The sequence below is a fragment of the Rattus norvegicus genome, chromosome 6 (assembly GCF_036323735.1).
Source record: "Rattus norvegicus strain BN/NHsdMcwi chromosome 6, GRCr8, whole genome shotgun sequence".
NCBI classification, from domain to species: Eukaryota; Metazoa; Chordata; class Mammalia; order Rodentia; family Muridae; genus Rattus; species Rattus norvegicus.
The window spans coordinates 46,873,924-46,896,083 of record NC_086024.1 but is presented as its reverse complement, the minus strand read 5'-3'; the positions used below and the strand labels follow the sequence as shown (position 1 = coordinate 46,896,083).

General features: G+C 43.2%; 1 protein-coding gene and 1 pseudogene across 7 annotated transcripts in view; one reads left to right on the top strand and one right to left on the bottom strand.

Moving 5' to 3' along the window:
• The window catches only part of Taf1b (TATA-box binding protein associated factor, RNA polymerase I subunit B), a 77,639-nt gene that overhangs the window by 27,126 nt on the left and 28,353 nt on the right, over window positions 1-22,160 (bottom strand). For 4 of the 7 annotated variants that reach the window (XM_039112970.2, XM_063262520.1, XM_039112967.2 and 1 more), the window contains 2 exons: window positions 20,598-20,751; window positions 12,777-12,876 (listed from right to left, as the gene is read on the bottom strand). In XM_039112970.2, the coding sequence (XP_038968898.1) occupies window positions 12,777-12,876; window positions 20,598-20,751 (254 nt within the window). The remainder of the gene's footprint in view (window positions 1-12,776; window positions 12,877-20,597; window positions 20,752-22,160) is intronic. The other 3 variants (XM_063262521.1, XM_006239995.5, NM_001191107.1) reach the window with 1 other exon arrangement.
• On the top strand, window positions 13,786-16,384 carry Rbm34-ps1 (RNA binding motif protein 34, pseudogene 1; annotated as a pseudogene).

Below are 22,160 nucleotides of genomic sequence, written 5' to 3'. Positions count from 1 at the left end.
AAAAGGTTCTAAGAGGCCAACAATGAAGCTGAAACTTCAGCTGTCATACAAAGTTGGAAAGACTGGGCTACCAAGGTTCCGTGAAGCCCAGAAGACAAACCCCAGATGCTGCACACTGAGTTATGGAATGTATATTTGCTGGATTTTGGTTTTGCTTTTATCTGATTTTTCCCTGTGATGTCCTAAAAAAATCACTTTTGGAATAAAAATACTATACCGTGTCATCATATATTGGAAGTATATAAATTGTTTTTAATTTTTCAGGGGCCCATAGTTAAAAGACTTTGGACTTTTAAAGTTGGGCTACATTATATTTAAAAAGAGACTTTGAAGACAAGATGTGGAAGGTTATGGCTTAAAAGTGATGTTTGGTATGTCAAACTGACAAGAAGTAGAGTGTGATGGATAACTTCAATAGTCAACTTTATATAATCTAGAAACTGGGGAAGGAGTCTCAATGAGGGATTATCTACATTGACTTGACCTATGGGCATGTCTATGAGAAACTGTCTTAATTTAGTTAAGTGATGTGGGAAGACTCAGTCCACTGTGGATGGAACCATTCCCTAGGCAAAAGGTCCTGAACTGTATAAGAGTAGAGAAGTCCAGCTGAGTGCAAGTAAGTAAATAAGCAAGCAGCACGCATGCATTTATTCCCTTCATTTCCAATTACAGATGTAATGTGAAGAGCTGCTTCAAGCTCCTGTCACTGTGGCTTCCCCACAAGGGCAGACTACACCCTGAAAATGTAAGCCAAAATAAACACCCTTTCCTCTAAAGTAGTTATTAATATATTTTATAAAGCAACATAAATGAAATGAAAACAAACACTTTAAGAGAAAAGAAAATTTGACTCTTCATGATTAATACGAGTGAGTCCAGAATGTATTATGCTTAGTGAAATAGTCTCAGAAAGCCAAATATCTTACTTGCATGTTGTATTTTTAAAAAGTTATACTCACAGAAGATGGGAATAATGACCATAAGCTAGGTACTGGGAAGAAGGACAGAAACAGGGAACTGAAAATAGACTTCATAAATGTATGAAATCATGATCGTCAATTAAAATACTAATTAAGAAAGAAAACATAGCTGATAGAGGGATTATAAAACAAGTATGTAGATATCCAAAACCATGGCGTCCGAAACCACACCCCACTTAAGGAAAAGTCTTCTAGGTAAGTGCTTTACCACTCAGATGACCCTTTGCAGGGGATGTCTTGATTATGAAAAGATTACACTAGTGGAGATACTCAGGAATAGAGATTACAATTAGGATTTTAGAATCTAAGAATGAGTAAGCATTGAGATGCCTGTAGGCATCTGGGAAAGAACTGTTCAGCATCTGGACACTAACTCCACTCCATATGTTAGAGACCCATCATTGGGACACTCCTGTTTCTACCCTGGGAGTTAACTACACTGGGAGGTGATCTTTTACCTGCCATAAACAACAGAGAAGTGGAAGGAATATGCAAAGGAGTTTTCAGGTGAGGGACAACAGGCTGCACTGAGCTAGAACCCTGAGCAAAGAACCCAAGGAACCCAGCTCACTGCTAGATCAGTTGTCCACCAACACTGTGAGAAACTAGTTACAACAGCCCTGTGGCCTGGGGGGGGGCCAGGTGTCAGTAGATTCTCAGAAGTAAAATGGCTGAAGTTCACAGTCAGATCCCAGAGAGGATAAAGCTGCATGAAGAGAAAGCTCAGGGACCTGTACAAGGAAGTGGGGCACAGACATACCTGTATGTAATGCTAGCACTAGGGGAGATGAGGCAGGAGGAATGCTTTAAGTTCAAGGCCTGCCTAGGATGTAAATGTGAGGAATCAGCTAAAAAGAACAGCAACGAATGCTAATAAAGAAGGAAAGCATAGCTGATGGAAGGGACTATAAAACACCAGAAGACCCACAAGGTCTAGACCAAATCACCAGCATGGTAAAAATACAAACACAGCCCTAAAAAAACAAAACCAACTAATAGTGAAAGCAGAGATCTGTCAAGTCAGTATTGATCTGCAGAAACAAACCACCTAGAGGCCAGTGAGAGACAACACTGGCCACTAGGAACAGCAGGGCTAAGTGCAGGCTTTGTGTTTGATTCTCAGCACCAGGAGGAGAAATGGAAATCAATGAAACAAAAAGGGGTTGATATTGATTTGGTTTGGCTTTGAGACTGAGCCTGGACTGATGGCCTCAAACTCTCAATCTTCCTGCCTCAGCCTCCCACATTCTGGGATTAACAGACACATACCACCATTCTCCCACACACACACCCCAAAAAAGAAGAAAAAAGTGATATTTTTTTAAAAGAAATTTTAAAATCTTGTCAACAAACATTTAGTTGGACAAAGAAATAAACAGAGGGAAGCCTCAAATAAAACAGGAGAGAAAAAGAAGACATTTTAACCGACACAAGAGAAATATAGGCAGCACTGGGGACTCTGGTGAACAACTACCACGTGAGGTCTTAGGACAGTGGTTCTCAGTCTTACTAAGGCCAAGGCCCTTTGATACAGAAACATACACACATACCCACAACCAAAAAATTACCTCTGTTGCTACGTCATACTGTAATTTTGCTGTTATTAGTTATAATGTAAATATCTGATATGCAGATGGTCTCAGGTGACTTCCTAAAGGGGATGAGAGCCATAGGAGCCATGAGAACCCTGCATTAGGGAATCGCGTGTACAAACAACTGCTTGCCAGCAGATTAGAAGGCCCAGAAGGAATGGTCTGCTCCTGGACTAACATAAGCTCCCAAGGTTGCAGGGTTAAGCAACAGACAAGCTAAAAAGACATGGAGACAACACAATGGAATCAGTAAGACAATATATCCAGGACTGGGAAGATTCACTGTTGTATTTTACCAAACTTTTAAATAACTAACTTTAATTATTTGCCAACCATTTCAAAAACTTGAAATGGGGGAAAATTCTAGGAGAATAGCATTTCCTGACAAAACCAGACAAGATGAAAAGAACAAAAAGAAAGTTACAGATCAGTGTCACTGATGAGCAGAGATGAGAAGACTCTCAACAAAGCACTGCAAACTGAATGGAGGAGCACGTGAAGATACACAGCACCCCGGGGGTACACAGTGCAGCACACACGAGTCAGTAAGTGTGACACATTCACCAACAGAATGAAAGAAACAAAACAAAACAGTGTGCTCCATCCGGATGCACACAGAAACAGCATTCAGTAAATAAAATTCAGCACCCTTCATGATACAGGTCTCCCCAATTTGGGTATACAAGGAGCACACCTCTAACTCATTAAGGCTATGTAGGACAGACAAACCCATAGCTAACATCAAACTAAAAGGTGGCAAAGTTGAAAACATTTCCTGGAAGATCTGGAGCAGGGCAAGGTCACCTACTTCCGCATCTCCTAGTGAGTGTGTAAGAAATTCTACCCAGGACCGCTGGACAAGGCAAAGAAAGAAAAGTCATCCAAAGAGGAAAAGGAAACCAAACTCTCCCTGCTTGCACGTGACATATAAAAGCCTAGAGCCCACCAAAGATCAGAACTGATAAACGAACTCAATGAATTTTCAGGACACAAAATCAACATACAAGAATTAGTAGCATTTCTCTGCACTGATAACTACCAAAAAGTCAAGAAAGCCGCAGAGAGCTACACTGCAGATTTACCAAGAGATGAGAGAGCTCCATAATAAACTGGGAAGCACTGCTGAGAAACTGAAGAGAACGCCAAAAGGGGTGGGTGAGGGTAGAGGTGTGTGTGGGGGGGTGACAATCCATGTTTGTGGATTGAAGGAAATTATTTGATGTCCATACAACCCAAAGTACCCAACGTGACTCACCTACACATCCAGTGCAATCTCTATCAAATACCAATGACATAGAGAAAAACACACCTCCTGAGTGTGTGTGGGACCACAAAGACTCCATAACTAAGTAACACTAACAAGAACAAAGCTAGTGGGATTGTACACTGGACTTCAAGACTGTGCTACAAATCCACAGTAACCACGGCAGTAGCAGGAAATACACACAAAAGCAATGCAACAAATCAAAGAACCCAGAGACAACCCATGAACAACAGTCAATTGGTTTTGATGGAAATACCAGAACCAAGAGGTGGGCAGAAGATAGTTGCTAATAAATGGCACCTGGAAAATTAGAGACCCATATTTTATTTCTCACCATAACCAACAACTAAAACAAAAAAAAGCAACTCAAAGTGGATCAAAGACTTAAAGATGTGACCTAAAATTAAGTAAATTCTAAAACCAAAGGGAAACGCTTCCGGGCATTAGTTGCAACAAAGATTTTTTTGGATATGACATCAAAGGCATAGGCAACTAAGGCAAAAAAAGATAAATGCAACTACATCAGACTACAAACAGCAGAATTCAGAAGCAACCTATAAAAATGGAAGAAAATACCTATGAACCATTCATCTGACAAAAGACAAATGCTTAGACTATATAAAGAAGGAAATAGCAGAATCGTGTAGATCAAACCAGTTTTTAAATGGGCAAGTGATTTGAACCAAACAACTCAAATGACATACAAATGGGTGACATGCATGAAAATGTACACATGCATGAAAAACACTCACCACCACCAGCTGTCAAGAAATGCAAAGGAAAGCCCAATACCAAACATCTCCCCTGAGTAAGGATGACTCCTACTAAAAGATAGAAACCTGTTTTCTTTCTCTTTCATAACATGGTACATGGAGAAGAAAAAAAAATCTTAAAACACCCTCCCCCAAGGAAAAGAAGCAAAAACAAAAACCCTGGTTGATGGTCTGAACTCATCTACTCTGTCACGGCAATGTAAACTGGACGAGCCACTGAACTAAAGCAGAAGCCGGTACAGCGGCATTCTGTTTCAGGATGGAGACAGAAGCCGGTACAGTGGCACTCTGCATCAGGATAGGGAGGCAGACTGTGGGTTTGAGGTTGTCAGCCTTTGCTACAACAAAAGCACCCGTCTGGAAAATAAGCAGCAAAAGAAAACACCAAACTCCAAAACCCGAAAGCTCAGCACTGGAGTCTGCAAGTCACACAGTAGAGTGCACCCACGAGAAAGCAAGCAGCCTCAGGCCACGCATGCACACTGACTGCAGCACAGCTCACTGCAGCCCATGCCTGGAGGTAAGAAAATGTGGTCTACAGCCACTGCAGGATATGTTCAACCATGAAGAATGAGACCCTGTGTTGCAGTGGCCTGCACTGGCATGGGATTAAAGTCAGGCCCAGGAGATGCTATGGCATGCTCTCCCATGTGGAGGCTCAAGAGGTCAAGAGTAGAACAGGGAGAGCCAGAGGCTGGGACTTGTGACTGTCTAGTGCACAGCAGGACACCTTTCAAGAATGAAAACTGAATATCTGAAAACAGACAGTAGAGAGGATTCCCATGTTCCCAACACAAAGACAGACATGCCAACTGCCCCATTTGATCACCACACACTGCACACATGTACTGAAGTAAGAAATCATACCTCATAAATATGTACAATTAATTATGTGGATTAAAGTCAAACAGACCTGAAATAATTAAATAACATTTTTATTTATATTGATAGAAAGTAGTTCAAATTTGACACCTACTAAACATGTCTCTCAAAACATCAGAGAAAGGGGTTGGGGATTTGGCTCAGTGGTAGAGCGCTTGCCTAGCAAGCACAAGGCCCTGGGTTCGATCCCCAGCTCCGAAAAAAAGAATAGAAAAAAAAATCAGAGAAACACAAATCTAGTTTCTATTATTCCAATCAGTAATTAATATTGTCATTAATAACATACGCACACAAAACCAACAAAATGTGGCAAGGATGGGGAAGGTGGTGCCCTTTATACACTATTGGTGGGAGTGTAAATTAGTGCAGCCGTTGTGCAAGGTAATGTGGAGAGTCCTAAAGAACAAAGCCAAGCAGCACACCTACTTTTACTCCCCCTCACTCTTTATACAAATATGTTTTAGTTATTAATCTCTCTCATTAGATATGCAATGTTCCTTTATGATATTCAGTGCACTTATGTCATCGTGTTCTCCCTACATTCACTGCTCCTGTCACCCTCCCATCGCCTCTGTCACTCCTTAGACAGTATCCTTTATACTTGTGTGTGTGTGTGTGTGTGTGTGTGTGTGTGTGTGCATACATGCGCATGTGTATGTGTGTTTTAATCTATTGTCTACACATGGGGAACTGATTGATGTGAGAGGGCTCAGCTCGTTGTGGGTGGAGTCATCCCTGGGCAGGTGGTCCCGGATGGTATATGAGAGCAAACTAAGCAAGCCAGTAAGCAGCACCCCTCCATGGCCTCTGCGTCGCTCCTGCCTCCTGGTTCCTGCCCTGATGTCTCTCCCTTATGGGCTGTGCTGTGGAACTGTAAACTGAATTAAAAACCCTTTTCTCCCCAAGTTACTTTTGGCCATGGCATTTTATCATAGCGACAGAAGCCCCGGGGATAGGGGAGGAGGCTCAGTGCAAGCATGAGGGCCTGAAGTGGGTACTAGGAAATAAGACAGGACCTTGAGCTCGCTGGACAGCCAGCCTGACTAATAGGAAGTCCTAAGTTCAGTGAGAGACTGACTCACTCTCTCTGACTCTCTCTCTCTCTCTCTCTCTCTCTCTCTCTCTCTCTTTCTCTCTCTCTCTCCCTCCTCCCCCCTCTAGAGAGAGAGGGAAAGAGGGAGAAGCGGGGAAGACACTTGACTCTGGCCACACACATAGGTAAACACATGTAGATACCACACACAGAGAAAGAGTAAAACTACACTTCCTAATTAAAAAGAAAAGAACTATCTTGATATTAATCTCAACACATAAACTCAGATCAAAAAGCAATGTCCTCTAAACCAAGACTATAAAATACTAAAGGAGCAAATGGATGCACACAGGCTTTCTAGGTGTGAGAAGCCCTAGAAATGGGCGTGACCAAAGACTAAGAAATGTATATTGAAACCCTTCTTTTTCAAAACTAATTCTCCCCTACAACAGCTTATCATTCTCTCCACTCTCATCAAGAGAGGGAACACCCTTCCTGGGGCCTGAAGGAAGCTGCTGTGTGGACGCCTGTCACATACTTGGACTTCACAGATAGTCCTTATGGACTGAAGGATGAGCTATTTCTTCATAGAGCCTAACTCATAGGTCAGTTTCCATGTCAGAAAACATGACAAGTGGGCTCATGCGATTACTCAGTTCTCCTCACACTGGAGTTTCCCATCAATCTATGATAAAGCTGCTGATGTGTGTCCTGGACTGCGACTTGGTTGGAGAGTTAAGGACAGAATATCTTTAGGCACTGGCAGAATGGACACAGCCTTGTCCAATCGAAACTCGAGGACTCAGTGAGCAGCAGCTGTGAGGCAGCACGGAAGCCTAGCAGGTCAGGAGGTGAGCTGCATGACATGCTGGCCACAGGGAAAGGTTGAAAGGGAAAGGAAATAAGCCAGGGCTCAGGAAGGCGGATTTTACAAACCAAAGCTAAGCAGAGAACTAACATAAAGGTGATAAGCCAGTCACTAGCCTTCCAGAAAAGTCGAACATATAATGACATAGAGACACACACTAGAACAAGGCAGCAGGTTTCTGGCTGGCTTAGCAGGACATTTCAGTAAGGCTCAGGTGACTACCAGAAACAATGTTTCAGCCACTAAGTCTAAAGTTAAACTTTACAAATCAATTATTTTTTTCAAAGCAAGCTTCCTATTATGTGATGATTTCAGGAACTTTACTACTCTGAAAGTCAGGGCTTTGCTCAGTTTATGTGGGATGCCATTGAAGACATATAAACAAGGGCTGGTGAAATGGCTTGGCAGGAAAGAGCATGTGCTGTGCAAGCACAAGGGTCTGAGTTTAAGTCCCCAGCACATAGGTGAAATGCAGGCATGGTTGTATGTGCTTAAAGGCCCAGCATTAGTAGCTGGGGACGATGGATCCCGGAAGCTCGTGGATCATATGCCTAGTCAAAACAGCAAGCTTCAGCTTCACCGAGAGACCTGGTTCGGTATAATTAGGCACGGAGCAATATTGGAAGGCACTTCTGGCTTCTGCATAAGTGTACATGGGTGCAGGCACCTACACACACATGCACACAGAGGTACACACATTTGTGCACATACCACACCTAACACACATATACATAAATACCAACTTGGAGTCCAGGTCAGTTCTAAAACTAAGAGCTTAGGTTTTCATTCCTCCATACTGAAACAAGACTCCCAGGATGGTGTTTCTCCTTCGGCTGTTCTCCAACATTCTGACAAGTTAGTTGAGGCTTAGAGTACTTGCTGGAGAGCAAATGTCCTGTCCTTTATACCAATGACCTCACCCAAGACAAGAGACACTAACTTGTTTTATCAGGAAGAAGCCCACTTCAGGTGACTGCTCTGGGTAGCAGGCCTTGCCTCAGGCCAGAAACAGAACAGCTCCCACTGGAAGTACCAGCCTGAAGGGCTTCCAGCTTCGTCCTCTATTGCAGGCCTTTTGTTCCTAGTGCCATCTCTGCCTCGGGCTTGAGACTGGTCTCAGTGACCAGTGTGGAGCTCCCTTTTAGCTCAGTATACTATCTCTGCCCCCTCCTCTCTGTTCTCATACTCATGGATTCCTACAGTCCCTCCAAACTATGGCTGCCTTGGCCAGCCTACAGAGTAAGATTGCCAGGCCAGTTATCTAACCATAGCCACAGACAATAACAACACATGAAACCTACTTCATGGGCTTGGCATGAAGAATCAACTATAAAGATTTCAAACCAGGGCTGTCTGAAACATAATGTCTACTAGTATGATTTCCTTTTGCTTTCTCCACGTCGAGTGAGAGCTGCAGATGCTCTCTGCTTCTCTTCTGTGGATACTCACCATCACACATGCACACACATGTGGAACACAACCTTGCCTGCCATGATGGAAAATGGCAACTAAAGAGGAGAGATAGCTGCCCTTGGACTAACCCCACCTCAAAGCGTGCTTTCTGCTCACCAAGGATTTTAGGGACTGCTGCTCACAAATTTGGTTGGACTTTAAGGTGTAGACATAGAGCCAAGGAGCATCACATGTTAGACAAATCTCTCACAGTATCTCAACTTGGTGCAGGAAGCTTTGAGGATTTAATGACCTGAGATGTTGGTCACATGACATGGCCTGCTTATTATTTGTCTTTCTAGTCATATACATTCATCTGGCTCAAGGCTACAAATTAGTACCTCACAAAAACAGAACAAGCTCAGTGTCTTCAACAACCACGACAGAAAATAAGAATAAATGTGGCTACAATTGCAGAAATGAAAGTAAGGTATTAAAGGATTCTAGATCATAAGTGTGATTTTTGTGTTTACTTATTTATTTATTGTGTGTGTGTATGTGCAAGAGCATGTATAGTCAGAGGACAACTTGAAGGACTGGTTATCTCCTCATATCCTGTGGGTTTTAGGGATCGAACCCAGGTTGTCAGACTTGGCAAAAGGCTCCTCTACCCAATATGCAGTCTCACTAGCTCAAGTGTGATTTTTGGGGTAACAGTAAATTTTCATCCTACTATTAGTACTATCCAAAGATAATCCACATTAATAAAAGCCACTCAGAGTGAATCTATTAAAACATGGAGGCCAACTTACACTCATGTGCATATACTCACACACAGACACATACATGCAATTAAAAAAAATTTTTTTTTTAAAAATGGAGACCAAAACTTTACTTGTAAATAGTAAGGCAATATGGCTAAGGGGATATATAAATGAGTTTATCTTATTTTGAACAATTTTTAAGTTTGTAATTTTACTTATCAAAGAACAAATGAAACACTTTCTTTTTTGGAATTATTTTTGCTAGCAAACAAATTATACAACACAATATGACATCCTTCCCATCACCACTGACATACCAGTATTTGTAGGAAAGAAGACAAACAGCAAGTGTCCATGCACTCATGCACATGTACATGCTCACACCCACGCACTCCCACATGCATGTCCTCACACATTAAAGAAGTAAGAGAAGTTCACAAACTACTCAGGCGCTCTAGTGGCTTGCCAGGGAATGCTCCTAATCCTCTGACATCAAATTGCTCTTTTCAAAGCCCCCGAGCTTCTCTTCTTCTATATACACACACACACATCTATGGTTGAATTCAAAAGTTAGCACAATAAGAGATTAGTGCTAATAACCGCAACAAACAGCAACACAAGTAACCAAGGCGGCAGGGCTGAAGATGGCAGGCGCAGTGTAAGAGCTGTCATTCCAGGGGACCTGGGTTTGATTCCCAGAACCCACAAGGATAGTTCACAGTCACCTGTAACTGCAGTTCCAGGGGATCCTAGGCCTCTGAACTCCTCAGAGAGAATCACTCATATGCGCATACCCTATCCCTCATACGTAATTCAAATAGTAAATACTTTTTAGTGATGTAAATGGGGGTGGCCTAACCACTGCTCCTAGACACCTCTGAATTGCTGACATCACCATGCCAGTATCTTATGGTCACTGTTGAGTTCACTAGTGCTTACTGAATCTAGACACTGTGACTGATCCTGGATAGTCAGTCTGATAAGGAATGGCTGCCAAGTGATGAGTGGGCAGGTCACATGCCAGGCATTCGGGCTGCACAGGGATGACTCACACCCTGGCAGCAGTACACAGGACAGCCATCAAATCACTCAAAACTCAAGACACACGATGTTCCATTACATTTCTCAAAATTTTTGAGTTAACATTTGAATTTCTCATCTAATATTTCTGTGCTGTGACTGGCTGCAGGTAATTAGAACAGTGGGTTGGAGGAGTTGGCACACTCTAGTCCTGCTACACCCTGATTGGCAACAAACTGCAGTCAGTTCCCGATTAATTCAGAGAGAGGTAAAATCCTGAGACTTCTCCAACATTATGTCAGTATGTTATCAACACCGACAAGCCAGCATACTTTTACATCACAGGGCATTTGATTAGAAAGGATTTTCTGAAATGTGAGACCAAAGTGGGTGGGAGGTCCTCTGCATTATGTACTACCAAATAATGATTACTGATGTAACCTACCTCAGAACAAAGGAAGTATTTTCTAAGAGAATTAACTGAGGAAAAAAAATTCTTACAATTATTTGGTCCTAAATGTTTTTTATTTATTTTGCCTTAAATTCTATTTCCAAAGAAAGGAATCTACCTACCTTTGAAAGATTGAACAATCAAAGTAAACCAGACAAATGAATGGATAGATGACAGATGGATGACAGATAGACAGACAGACAAGTAGATGGGACAGTATGTGCCTTAACTTTTGGTATAAGACATCAACTTCGTCCTGCTAAGACTGAACCCCCAGTGAACGTGATTGTTGAGGGGAGGGCGATAATGGGGGGAGGGTGGGGAGGGGGAACACCCATAGAGAAGGGGAGGGGGAGGGACTAGGGGGATGTTGGCCCGGAAACTGGGAAAGGGAATAACAATCGAAATGTAAATAAGAAATACTCAAGTTAATAAAGATGGAAAAAAAAAAAGACATCAACTTCTTGACTGATGCCAATGTCTCGCCACCTACAGTGACATCATTAGGACATTTGCTCAGATTCCGAGCTGTCCTCTTAGTAACTACAGTTCTTCTGCTTGACCCATCGATAGTCAGTCTCAGGTCCGTAGGATGTGGGCTTTCCTGAACATCCCCTATGGACTTTCCTATCTCACCTGGCCCTGCTTCTCTCCAGCAATGACGCTAACAGGAACAGCAGCAGCATTCTAGCAGCACCATCCTACCCGCTGGGTCAAGGCCGGGTGACAGGTAGGAGCAACCTCAAGTAAGTGTTCCTGACTCAGTGTTTTCACCCAAAGTTATGGAGAGTTTTCCATTGCTGTTGTATGTTTTTGTTTTTCATAAGTAATATTTCTCAATGCACTGTTCACTTTGGTTAATTTTACTCAAGACCCACGTTCTTGGGAGTTTTTGTACATTGCTGTCCGATAGTGGCTTTTGAAAGAAAAGATCTGGAGCTTCTTTAGCTGTCTTTTTCTACAAGACTGAGAAACTATCATGGCACAGAAGACTTCTGATATGGGAGATACCGTCCAGACCTAGGTCTAATGATTTGCCTATTATATAAGGCTGTAGAAAAGTTACAATGTTTTAGACTTAATTCCACATCTTATAAAGCACACTGTCTTTATTAAGTTGCCACAAGCATTACTAGAAACCACAGGCATGCATTCCACAAATATCTCTTAAGCTGCAAACAGTGCCATTGCCACAGAGGCCACGCAAGCCTAGTACAATCATTTAAGTGGAAAATGGAAGAAAATATTTAATCTTAATATTTAGCATACCTACAACCATCTAACGAAGAACAAGGGGAAACTTTTGAGTACTCTAATAGTAATAAAGATGCACTGTTGAAGGACAGAAGCATTTCCACTAGGAAACAGGTCTAACGTAAGATAAAGGAGGCTAGGCATAAGATACCTGCCTGTAATCTCAGCACTTAGCAGGCTGGGGTGGAGGGATAATGAGTTCAAGGCCAGCTTGGGTGATACAGTGAGACCCTGTCTCAGAAAGGAGAGGAATTAACACAAGTAGAAAACTTAAGCCAGCTCCTCCTAAAGACCATTTTGTGTGAAGCAGGGACAGAACCACATCTTTTTCAGAGCCATCACATGAGCAAATTAAAAAAAAAAAAAAGAATACATCTACCCATCATTAAATTACAACTATGGAAACTAGACTTTAGATGTGTTTGAAAACTGAAAAATCAGATACTGCGCGAGAGAATGTAGAAAGAACTATAATAATACACAAAAGAATCTTAACTTACCTCGACAGCAAAGATGCCTTTGTCACGACCATATACTTTCATCTCCTCTGGAAAAACCTTAAAAGCATTTATGTATGGAATACGGTCCTCTTCAACAAACCTGCATTTTTCAGAAAGACATCTCAATGAGAGCTATACACTTGCTCTGAGTCAACTCTTTCTGAAAATCTAGCCCCTTCACAAAGGAAGAATACACTCAGTGGATTGTACCTCCCACATATTTCAAAAGCTACTGTCCCCAGAACCCATGAAGACCAGTCAGCTGCCTGTCTACAGACTGTTTAACTCTAATCAATGCATTGTGTCTGAGGAGCATGGATCTGCCAGTTCACTACCAGGCTCCCACAGCCTTCCTTCCATCTCCAGCTCCCATCACATGACTATCTCCTGCTCACCCTGTGAGTCCCTTCTTCAGGAAGCTCTTCCTTGGTCCCTATTTCTTTGTCTCCCTTCTGCCTTCAGGACCTAGCCCAGTGCATGCTTGCTGATGGACCAACTATTAAGGTTTTCATCCCAATACCTTGTATACAATAAGAGATCAAACATTTTAGTCAAATGTTGAGTCTTAAGAAAACTCCAAATGTTAAAAATGGACTAAAACATGTATTTATACCCCATTCATCAAGTAAAATAAAGGTTAGGCTATGGTACCGTGAGCACTAGTGAGGAAGCAAGAGTGAACCAAACAGGTAAAATTCCTGCTCCCACAGACCTTGTATTCTAGCTAGAAGATGTGGGCAGCCAGTCAATAAATGACAACATGCTAAGAAAACAAAGCAGAGAAAGAAACAGAAGAGAGAATGCAGGACAGGGTCTCCTGTGTAAATTCCCAAACAATAAGAAAGCCAGGTGGGAATAAGCACTGAGAATACACTGCCTCGGCCTCCACTGTCACCAGCTTCCTAGAAAGGGAAGTGTTGACCTAAACTTAACTTTAAAATTAAAATGTGATTCCTCTTTTAGTATATTGAAACTTGAGGATTAAATATTCAAGGTAGAGTTTTTAAGCATGGCTTTGGGAGGGGAGGGACAAAAGAGAAAGAAGGAACGGAGACAGAGCTCTGAATGCAGCCACCAACCACCAGGTGGGACAGGTTGCCAACAGCTTGTGGCCAGCACACATCCTCCTGGAGGAGGGACAGGGCAGCTGGCAGCTCTCTTCAGCACCCCGGAGACATCAGCTCCCCCTGTGTTTGTGCCTGTGCCCCAGGAAACATCTAAAAAAAGAAAACTCGATGATGAAGAAGAAAGTGTGGCCCACGTTAAAAGGCCAGTTTTGTAAATCTTTATTCCTTTTTTGGAGTGACAGGGTACAGAGTGGGCTATGCTCACCTTTCCTGGGTTCTCTGAGGCAGGACCTGTCAGGAAGAGTTCACCATAAAAGAATACCTCCAGAGTAGACCTTAGACATAAGGGGGATAAAAGGCAAAGAAAAAGAAGATACAAGGACGCAACAGTGTGTCCCAGTTGGGTTGATAAGAGAAACTTCTTGGATCTTATAAAACTTTCTTGGAAACCAAGTGGGAGGGCACATGCCCTTTAATCAAGAAAAGGCAGGAAATCACAACAGGAGCTAATGGAGAGTAAGGAGGATATCGGCCGTGAGTTCAGGAAGACACTCTGATCAACCGGTTGTAGGTCCTGGGCTATTGACCAGTTATTAGAACGATGGAACTGAAAAGGCAGAGAATCGATGTTCTTCTGACGGGCCTCAGGGGACCCTCCGGTGGAATAAAGACATCATATTTCTCTTCCTGGTTGACAAATATCCGTGGGATTCCTATCTACACCGAACAGTCAGCCCCTACCAGTCATCTGTGTTTGTGCTCACTTCTACCACTTATTGAAATGATATGATTTAATCACGTTTTTAAGTTCACCACAGATGCAGTAAGGAGGGCTGCCACCCAGTTTCACGTGCTACTGCCCAGCTAAGTGCCTGGAAATGACTGGTAAAACCACTGAGCCTGCAAGAATTCTATTTTCAGTCCACCAGAGAAAAGATGTTTCCTATTTCTTTCCAGTGTAGCATGGCCTTTGACATCATTAAGGGGATTGGTTTTGATGAACCACAGAATAGCTGGTGATGCCATGTCTATGGAAACAGAGATGGGCCTGTTAACACTCCGTTCAAGAACATGGGAAGGGTCAGAAGACACTCACCTGAGGCTCTAGAAATTACTGCACAGATGTATGGAGTCTAGGCAGAGTACATTGTATAGGCAGATGAGCTGGAGTGGGGTTCTAGTGGTCCCCCTTTCCTGAATTGTACCCGTGCCTGGATGAAAATTTTTGGTGATGTGGGCTACCCGTGAGTCATTTGTGCTCCTGTAAGTGACTCAAATAAACTCATTGACTCACCAAAAAAAAAAAAAAAAAAAAAAAAAAGAAAAGGCAGATAGATAACTGTGAGTATGAGGTCAGCCTGGTGTATATAGCAAGTTCAAAACCAGCTGCAATTTCACAGTGATATCCTCTCTCAAAATAATGATGATGACGATGATGTTGTTTGAACAGCTACCTCCTTTGAATTAAAATTCCACCTGATAAATATGAAAAAAAAAAGCCAGTTTTGCAAGAACCTGCAAGAAAAGTGAAAGTGAAGAAACTCTTCGATGCAGACAAGAGGCTAGCAAACAGGGAAAGTGCGCTATCGAATGCTGATTTAGAAGAGATTCATCAGGACCAAGGGCAGGCACGGAGAAGGTCTCAGTCTCGTGGTAAAGCAGCTGATGGAGAAGCCCTGGATGTTGCCCTCAGCCTCAATGAGGATGGGGACAAAAGAACAAAAGTCCCACTCAACCCCGAAGAGGAGCAGTTAAAAAATGAGAGAACTGTGTTTGTTGGTAATTTGCCTGTCACGTGTAATAAGAAGAAGCTGAAGTCGTTTTTTAAAGAATATGGACAAGTAGAATCCACACGATTTCATTCTGTGATGCCAGCAGAGGGGACGCTATCCAAGAAGTTGGCTGCAATAAAACGTAAATTTCCTCCTGACCAGAAAAGCATCAATGCATATGTAGTGTTTAAGGAGGAGAGCGCTGCTGCAAAAGCACTGTCAAGAAATGGGGCCCAGACTGCAGAAGGATTTCGTATTGCGTTGATCTGGCATCTGAAACTGCCTCTAGGGACAAGAGATCAGTTTTTGTGGGAAATCTCCCTTACAAAGTGGAAGAGTCTGCTTTGGAGGAACACTCTGGACTGTGGGAGCATTGTGGCAGTGAGGACCGTGAGAAACCCACTCACAGGAGTCGGCAGAGGGTTTGGCTACGTGCTCTTTGAGAACACAGATGCTGTTCATCTTGCTTTGAAGTTAAATAATTCTGAGCTAATGGGAAGAAAACTGAGAGTCATGGGTTCTGTTAATAAAGAAAAACTAAAGCAACAGAATTCAAATCCAAGCTTGAAGAAAGATGTCAGTAAATCTAAGCAAAGACTTAATTTTACTTCTAAAGAAGGAAAATTCCATTCTAAGAATGCATTTATTGGAGAAAAGGCAGTTCTCGTGAAAAAGAAGAAAGGACAAAAGAAAAAAGGACAAACGAAGAAACCAAGGAAACATAAGTAATAACAGACTCTGTCCCCTTCCTTTCTTTGACGAAATCTTGCAATGAGTGTCTGGGTTTTTTATGGAATTATGAGGAAAATGTGGAGACTTCCACAATGTCTATCTATTTTTGTATTAAATTCATGCCATATGTAAGGCCTCTCTGAAAAAAAAAATATTTGAGGTAACATAGGTGAAAGCCTCTCCCGCTGGGTTTTCATTAGTTGCTTTAGGTTACATAAGGTATCTATGCATAGTAAACTACAAAATTGGTTTAACATTATTATATACATGATATAATACATACCTATCAATTCCAAACAGCTAGACTTCCAAACGCTAACATGTGCATCATTTATTTACTCCTTGATATGTGCACACACATACTATACATATTTAATAAATGTACTAATACATGCTCAAAGCAGGTCCAGTGCTAGAAGAGAGAGTGACAAGAGATGAAGGGTTGGCCCACCCTCACCCTACCAGGTCAGGCAGACAGGAAAGAAGGATCGTGCCCACATGGGCTGCCAGAGAGGCTCATTCAGTGGTGCTGAAGCAGAGGCAAGAAAGAGGACTGAGACTCAGGGAAGCAGAGCTGCACCCAGAGCAGGTCTGGAGGTATGTGGGGTTTAACAATGACAGTTTTCAGCCCTGTTCTAACCACTTCTCAATGTTGGCTTACTTTTGAATTTGAAATTTCTTTTTGAAAACCTTTCACCCCTACAATGGATGGCAGCTCAATCAAAATTCTAACACACTATTCCTTTAGTGGGTATTATCAGCAGCCTCTCTGGATCAAGCCAGGAAGTTGTTGAAAAGGAACTGACACAAGAAAAAAGCATCCCTCGCCCCTCTCCTGCCCAACAAAGGTCTCAGCACCATCTCTGGGAAATACTCTCTGCTCATAATTTTACACAGTATTTGGAAGCTTTGATTTGAGACACATTAGACTTTAACAAGCCAGCTCTTGGCTGTAGACCATCAAAGCAACACCACATATTAGAGCTGTGTGCTCTGCGGAACAGTCCTGGTCTGTTTATCCTTTCCATTTCCCTTACTACAGCTTCATCCAAGCAGCCGCCTCTTGCCTATGGTATAGGAAAAGACCTGTCTCCCTTCCCTGTACAGAATACCACTCCACAGAGCTACCTGGGTGACCCTTTAAGATCAGATGGTCGCTCCGGCTACAGTCTCCCCACCACTTACTATAGGACTTAAAACTCAAAGTCCTAATGGGCACGGGGCATTTTTAAGGTAATAAAATATGTCCTGGAAGTGAATCAAAGTGACAGTGAATATTTTTGTGGTATTCTGAGAAACCACTGAATCACATTTTACTTCCTGTTTTGTTTTGTTATGTGAGACGGTCGCACTGTTGCCCTGGAACACACGTCACACTTCTGCCTGCCTCTCTGTCTCCTGAATGCAGAGGGTTAAAGGCTTGCACCATCACACCTAGTGCAAATTGTGCATCTTTCTAAGGATGTATTTATTTTATGCATATGAGTGTTTGCCTGCACATCTATGTATGTAATACATGTGTACCTAGTGCTTGTGGGGTCTAGAAGAGAGTACCAGTCCCCTGGAACTGGACTCAGTCAGTTCTGAGATACCATGGGCTTGCTGGGAACTGAGCTCAGATTCTCTGAAAGAGCAGGAAGTGCTTCTAACTCTCTGAGCCATATCTCAGCCCTAAGGGACTGCATATTCTTTTTTTTTTTTTTTTTCCTTTTCTTTTTTTCGGAGCTGGGGACCAAACACAGGGCCTTGCACTTGCTAGGCAAGCGCTCTACCACTGAGCTAAATCCCCAACCCCGGGACTGCATATTCTTAATGGTTGGAACTTTATCATATGGAAATTATATGTCAATATTTTTAAGTTATATAGGAATGAGAGGCCTGGAGGTGAAAACAACTAAGATTTATTATACATGCATATGAAAGTGTCAGAAATCTTTAAAGGGGAAAAGTTCCCTGATCCTGGCGTGGCTTACCAAGCTCACCTCTGTGCTGCTCATTCTCAGTCCTCCCCTCCCGTCAGTCTCTTCCTCCAGAGCCCTGTCCTGGTTAGGTGCCCGCCCCCTGGAATGCTGGGATAGCGCGGGTCGGGCTGGCTGCTCCTTCACTCCAAGAGCAGCTCGGATGGACGCCTTTTTGCGCAGTCAGGCTCCGCCCCGCACCCTAGTTCTGCTCTGACGTGCGTGGCCCATCACCTTCTCCTTTATCCATGGTCAGTGTGAAAGTGGACACGGCTCACAGGCTCCCAACTGCCTCTCAAGGCTCTGCACTCTGGAGCACTTACACGAGTACAGCAGCTGCTCAACAAGGACTTGTCCAAGCAATGTTGGCTGCTGTTACTGTCTGTTGTTGCTGCCAGCAGGGGAGGGTCCATTATAGTAAATGTGAAGGGATAAGAAGAATTAATCCTAAAGCCTATGGATGCTGCTCTGAAGATAAATAAGGACACAGTTCACCATCAACTACAAAATATGTAGGGCTGGGTGTGGTAGTGCACATCTTTAATCCCAGCACTGGAGGCAGAGTCAGGCAGATCTTTGAGTAGAGGCCAGAGTGAGGAGAGCGATCCTGTCTTAAAAAAAAAAAAAAGAAAGAAAGAAAGAAAAGAAAGAAAAAAAGGAGAGGAAAGAAAAGAAAAAAGAAAAAAGAAGAAGGAAGGAGGGGATGAATGGATGAGTATAGATTCCAGCCAAACTAGCCATGGCTCCCTGCAGAGCAATGCTCTTCAGCTTCTAGCAGTAGCTCAGACTGCTCTGGAGAACCTGGAGGGCAACTCAGCAGAGATAAGCAGGCCCTACCCCAGGGTCTGAGTCCTGCAGTCCCCGGTCAATGCTGGGGCTGCTGGTCAAGAGGAGACAGTTGAGAATCTGACTTGGAGCTCCTTCTGGGGTTAAAACAGAGCACAGAGGAGCAGTGGTGTCAGCCTCTTCTCCTACTGCCCAAGGGACTCAGCCTGTGTAGCCAAGGAGCATGGTGGGCGACTGCTGGATCTAATCTTGAAGGCATTTTTCAATTCCCTGTGTGGGGAGGAGGGTGAGCAAGGGAGGCTGAAGACTGGGACTGTTTACTCCACCCACACAGTGTTTTCCCTGAGAAGAACTTCTCTCATTTGTTAAATTTCTAGGGCAGTTCTGTTGCCCACTTACAACTGCCCTGGGATGACTGGCCAGCTCTGAGGACACGATTACGTCCTCTGATTAGGGATCTTTCTGAAAGACCCTCTGGTTATCAGCAGGGAGATGAAAAGGAATGACAGCCTGCAGACAGAGTGCAAGTGAGAGATCGGTAAGCAATCAATCAGGGTGAGGTGACGTAAGGCAGGGAGGGAAGATGAGTTACAGAGCTGGGTTGGAAATGTAAGGGCTACAGTACGGGGCTGGGGATTTAGCTCAGTGGTAGAGCGCTTACCTAGGAAGCGCAAGGCCCTGGGTTCGGTCCCCAGCTCCGAAAAAAAGAACCAAAAAAAAAAAAAAAAAAGGGCTACAGTACAATGACGGGCTGCATATGTAGAGTGAGGAGAGTCCAGGAGAAACCCTCCGTTTCCTGCCACCACCAGGGTCCATAGCATGTGCTAAGAACACTGGAGGAGAGCAGGATCAAGGAGGCAGATGGTGAGGCAATTTTTAGTCACATGGTTTTAACACTAAAGGCATCAAGTAGTCATGACCATGGGCAGCTATACAGATGAATATATGGGTCTGGCCCTCGGCAGACAAGCCTGGGCTGGTGATATAGAGTGGGGAGTCATCAGCACAGAGATAATAATTAGTCTTGGGAGAAGATGATGTCATCTACTGAGGGTACAAAGCAAGGCAAGGTTCAACTGAGCAAAGTTCACTGAATCGCGAGAGGTCTATGTGCAGCTGCTCACACCTGAGACCAGCTTTCTTATTTGCTTAATGTGCCAAAATCAAAGGCACTATCATCATTTATGAGGAGCAGTCTATTTAATAGAAGGACAAGTGCCGATGATGACAGCAGTGACTGTGAGACTCCATGCTGACTTGCCAGGGCACTAATGATGCTGCACTCATTGCTCAGGTGCTCACACAGTGCCAGTGGTGGAAGCAGTTACAGCCCTAAGGTGCCATTACTATGACAGACCCGTTTTACCTGGAAGGACGCAGAAACAGAGAAACATTTACAGACTTGTTCAATGACTACCCAAGCTTTTATGCTTTCTTATAAAATTAAAAATATCTAGAAGATGTTCCTAAATTCACACAGATAATCAGGAAGTAAGTTCAGCTTACCTCAAAAGGTCTGAAAGTGTAATTGTTTCTCTCTGCCAGAGCAAGGACAGATAGCAGAGGGCAAGTGTCCTGGGCACAGTCATCTTCAGGAGCCCCTTCTCCTTCCGCTCTGAGTACTCCACTCCATCAACAGATCCAGAACAGACGGATGCTGCTTATTCAGAAACACAGTGAAACTGTTAAAAACGAGTAACAAAACAATGGCCATTCAAAATAAACTATAACTGATTCCCTTCATGTATTCAATCTAATTAGGGTTATCGTTAGGGTGGAATGAGATTTTTAAAAGAGATGTAAATTTTTATGTAGCGAACACAAGCTATTTTTAAAAATAAAAGGTCAAACAATCAGAGGGAAAATTCCAAACTGCTTGGATAAGGTAGCACTTTACCCCCACCCACCCTCCAGGTGCCCTCCAGCAGACACTATAGCCAAGCCTACTTATTCTACAGAGACCCACCTCACTTTCTGTGCCACTCCCCTAGGCCTGGGGAAATGACAATGACCGGTGTCTCACCTCTCCAGTAATTTACACTCTACTAAGCCATAAACAACAATTATGGTGGACAGAGAAAAGTGTTGTCCAGAAAAACAGCAATGCAGGGGCATCCAAAGGTTTCTAGAAAGGGGGCAAGATGGCTCTTTTGAGCAGGTGGTCAGAAGGACCTCTTTAAGAAGGTGATCCTAAGTGAGGTAACCCAATCACAGAAAAACACACATGGTATGCACTCATTGATAAGTGGCTATTAGCTCAAACACTTGAATTACCCTAGATGCCCAGAACACACGAAACTCAAGAAGGATGACCAAAATGTGAATGCTTCACTCCTTCTTTAGAAGGGGAATAAGAATACCCTTGGCAGGGAATAGAGAGGCAAAGATTAAAACAGACACAGAAGGAACACCCATTCAGAGCCTGCCCCACATGTAGCCCACACATATACAGCCATCCAATTAGACAAGATAGATGAAGCAAAGAAGTGCAGGCCGATAGGAGCCGGATGTAGATCGCTCCTGAGAGACACAGCAAATACAGAGGCGAATGCCAGCAGCAAACCACTGAACTGAGAATAGGTCCCCCGTTGAAGGAATCAGAGAAAGAACTGGAAGAGCTTGAAGGGGCTCGAGACCCCATATGTACAACAATGCCAAGCAACCAGAGCTTCCAGGGACTAAGCCACTACCTAAGGACTATACATGGACTGACCCTGGACTCCAACCTCATAGGTAGCAATGAATATTCTAGTAAGAGCACCAGTGGAAGGGGAAGCCCTTGGTCCCGCTAAGACTGAACCCCCAGTGAACGTGATTGTTGGGGGAAGGGCGGCAATGGGGGGAGGATGGGGAGGGGAACACCCATAAAGAAGGGGAGGGGGAGGGATTAGGGGGATGTTTGCCCGGAAACCGGAAAAGGGAATAACACTCGAAATGTATATAAGAAATACTCAAGTTAATAAAAAAAAAAAAAAAAGAAATCACAGATGCTCATCTACCTAAGAGAGAAAAGATACCATGAAATATGAAAAAAAAAAAAAAAAAAAAAAGAAGGTGATCTTGGGGTTG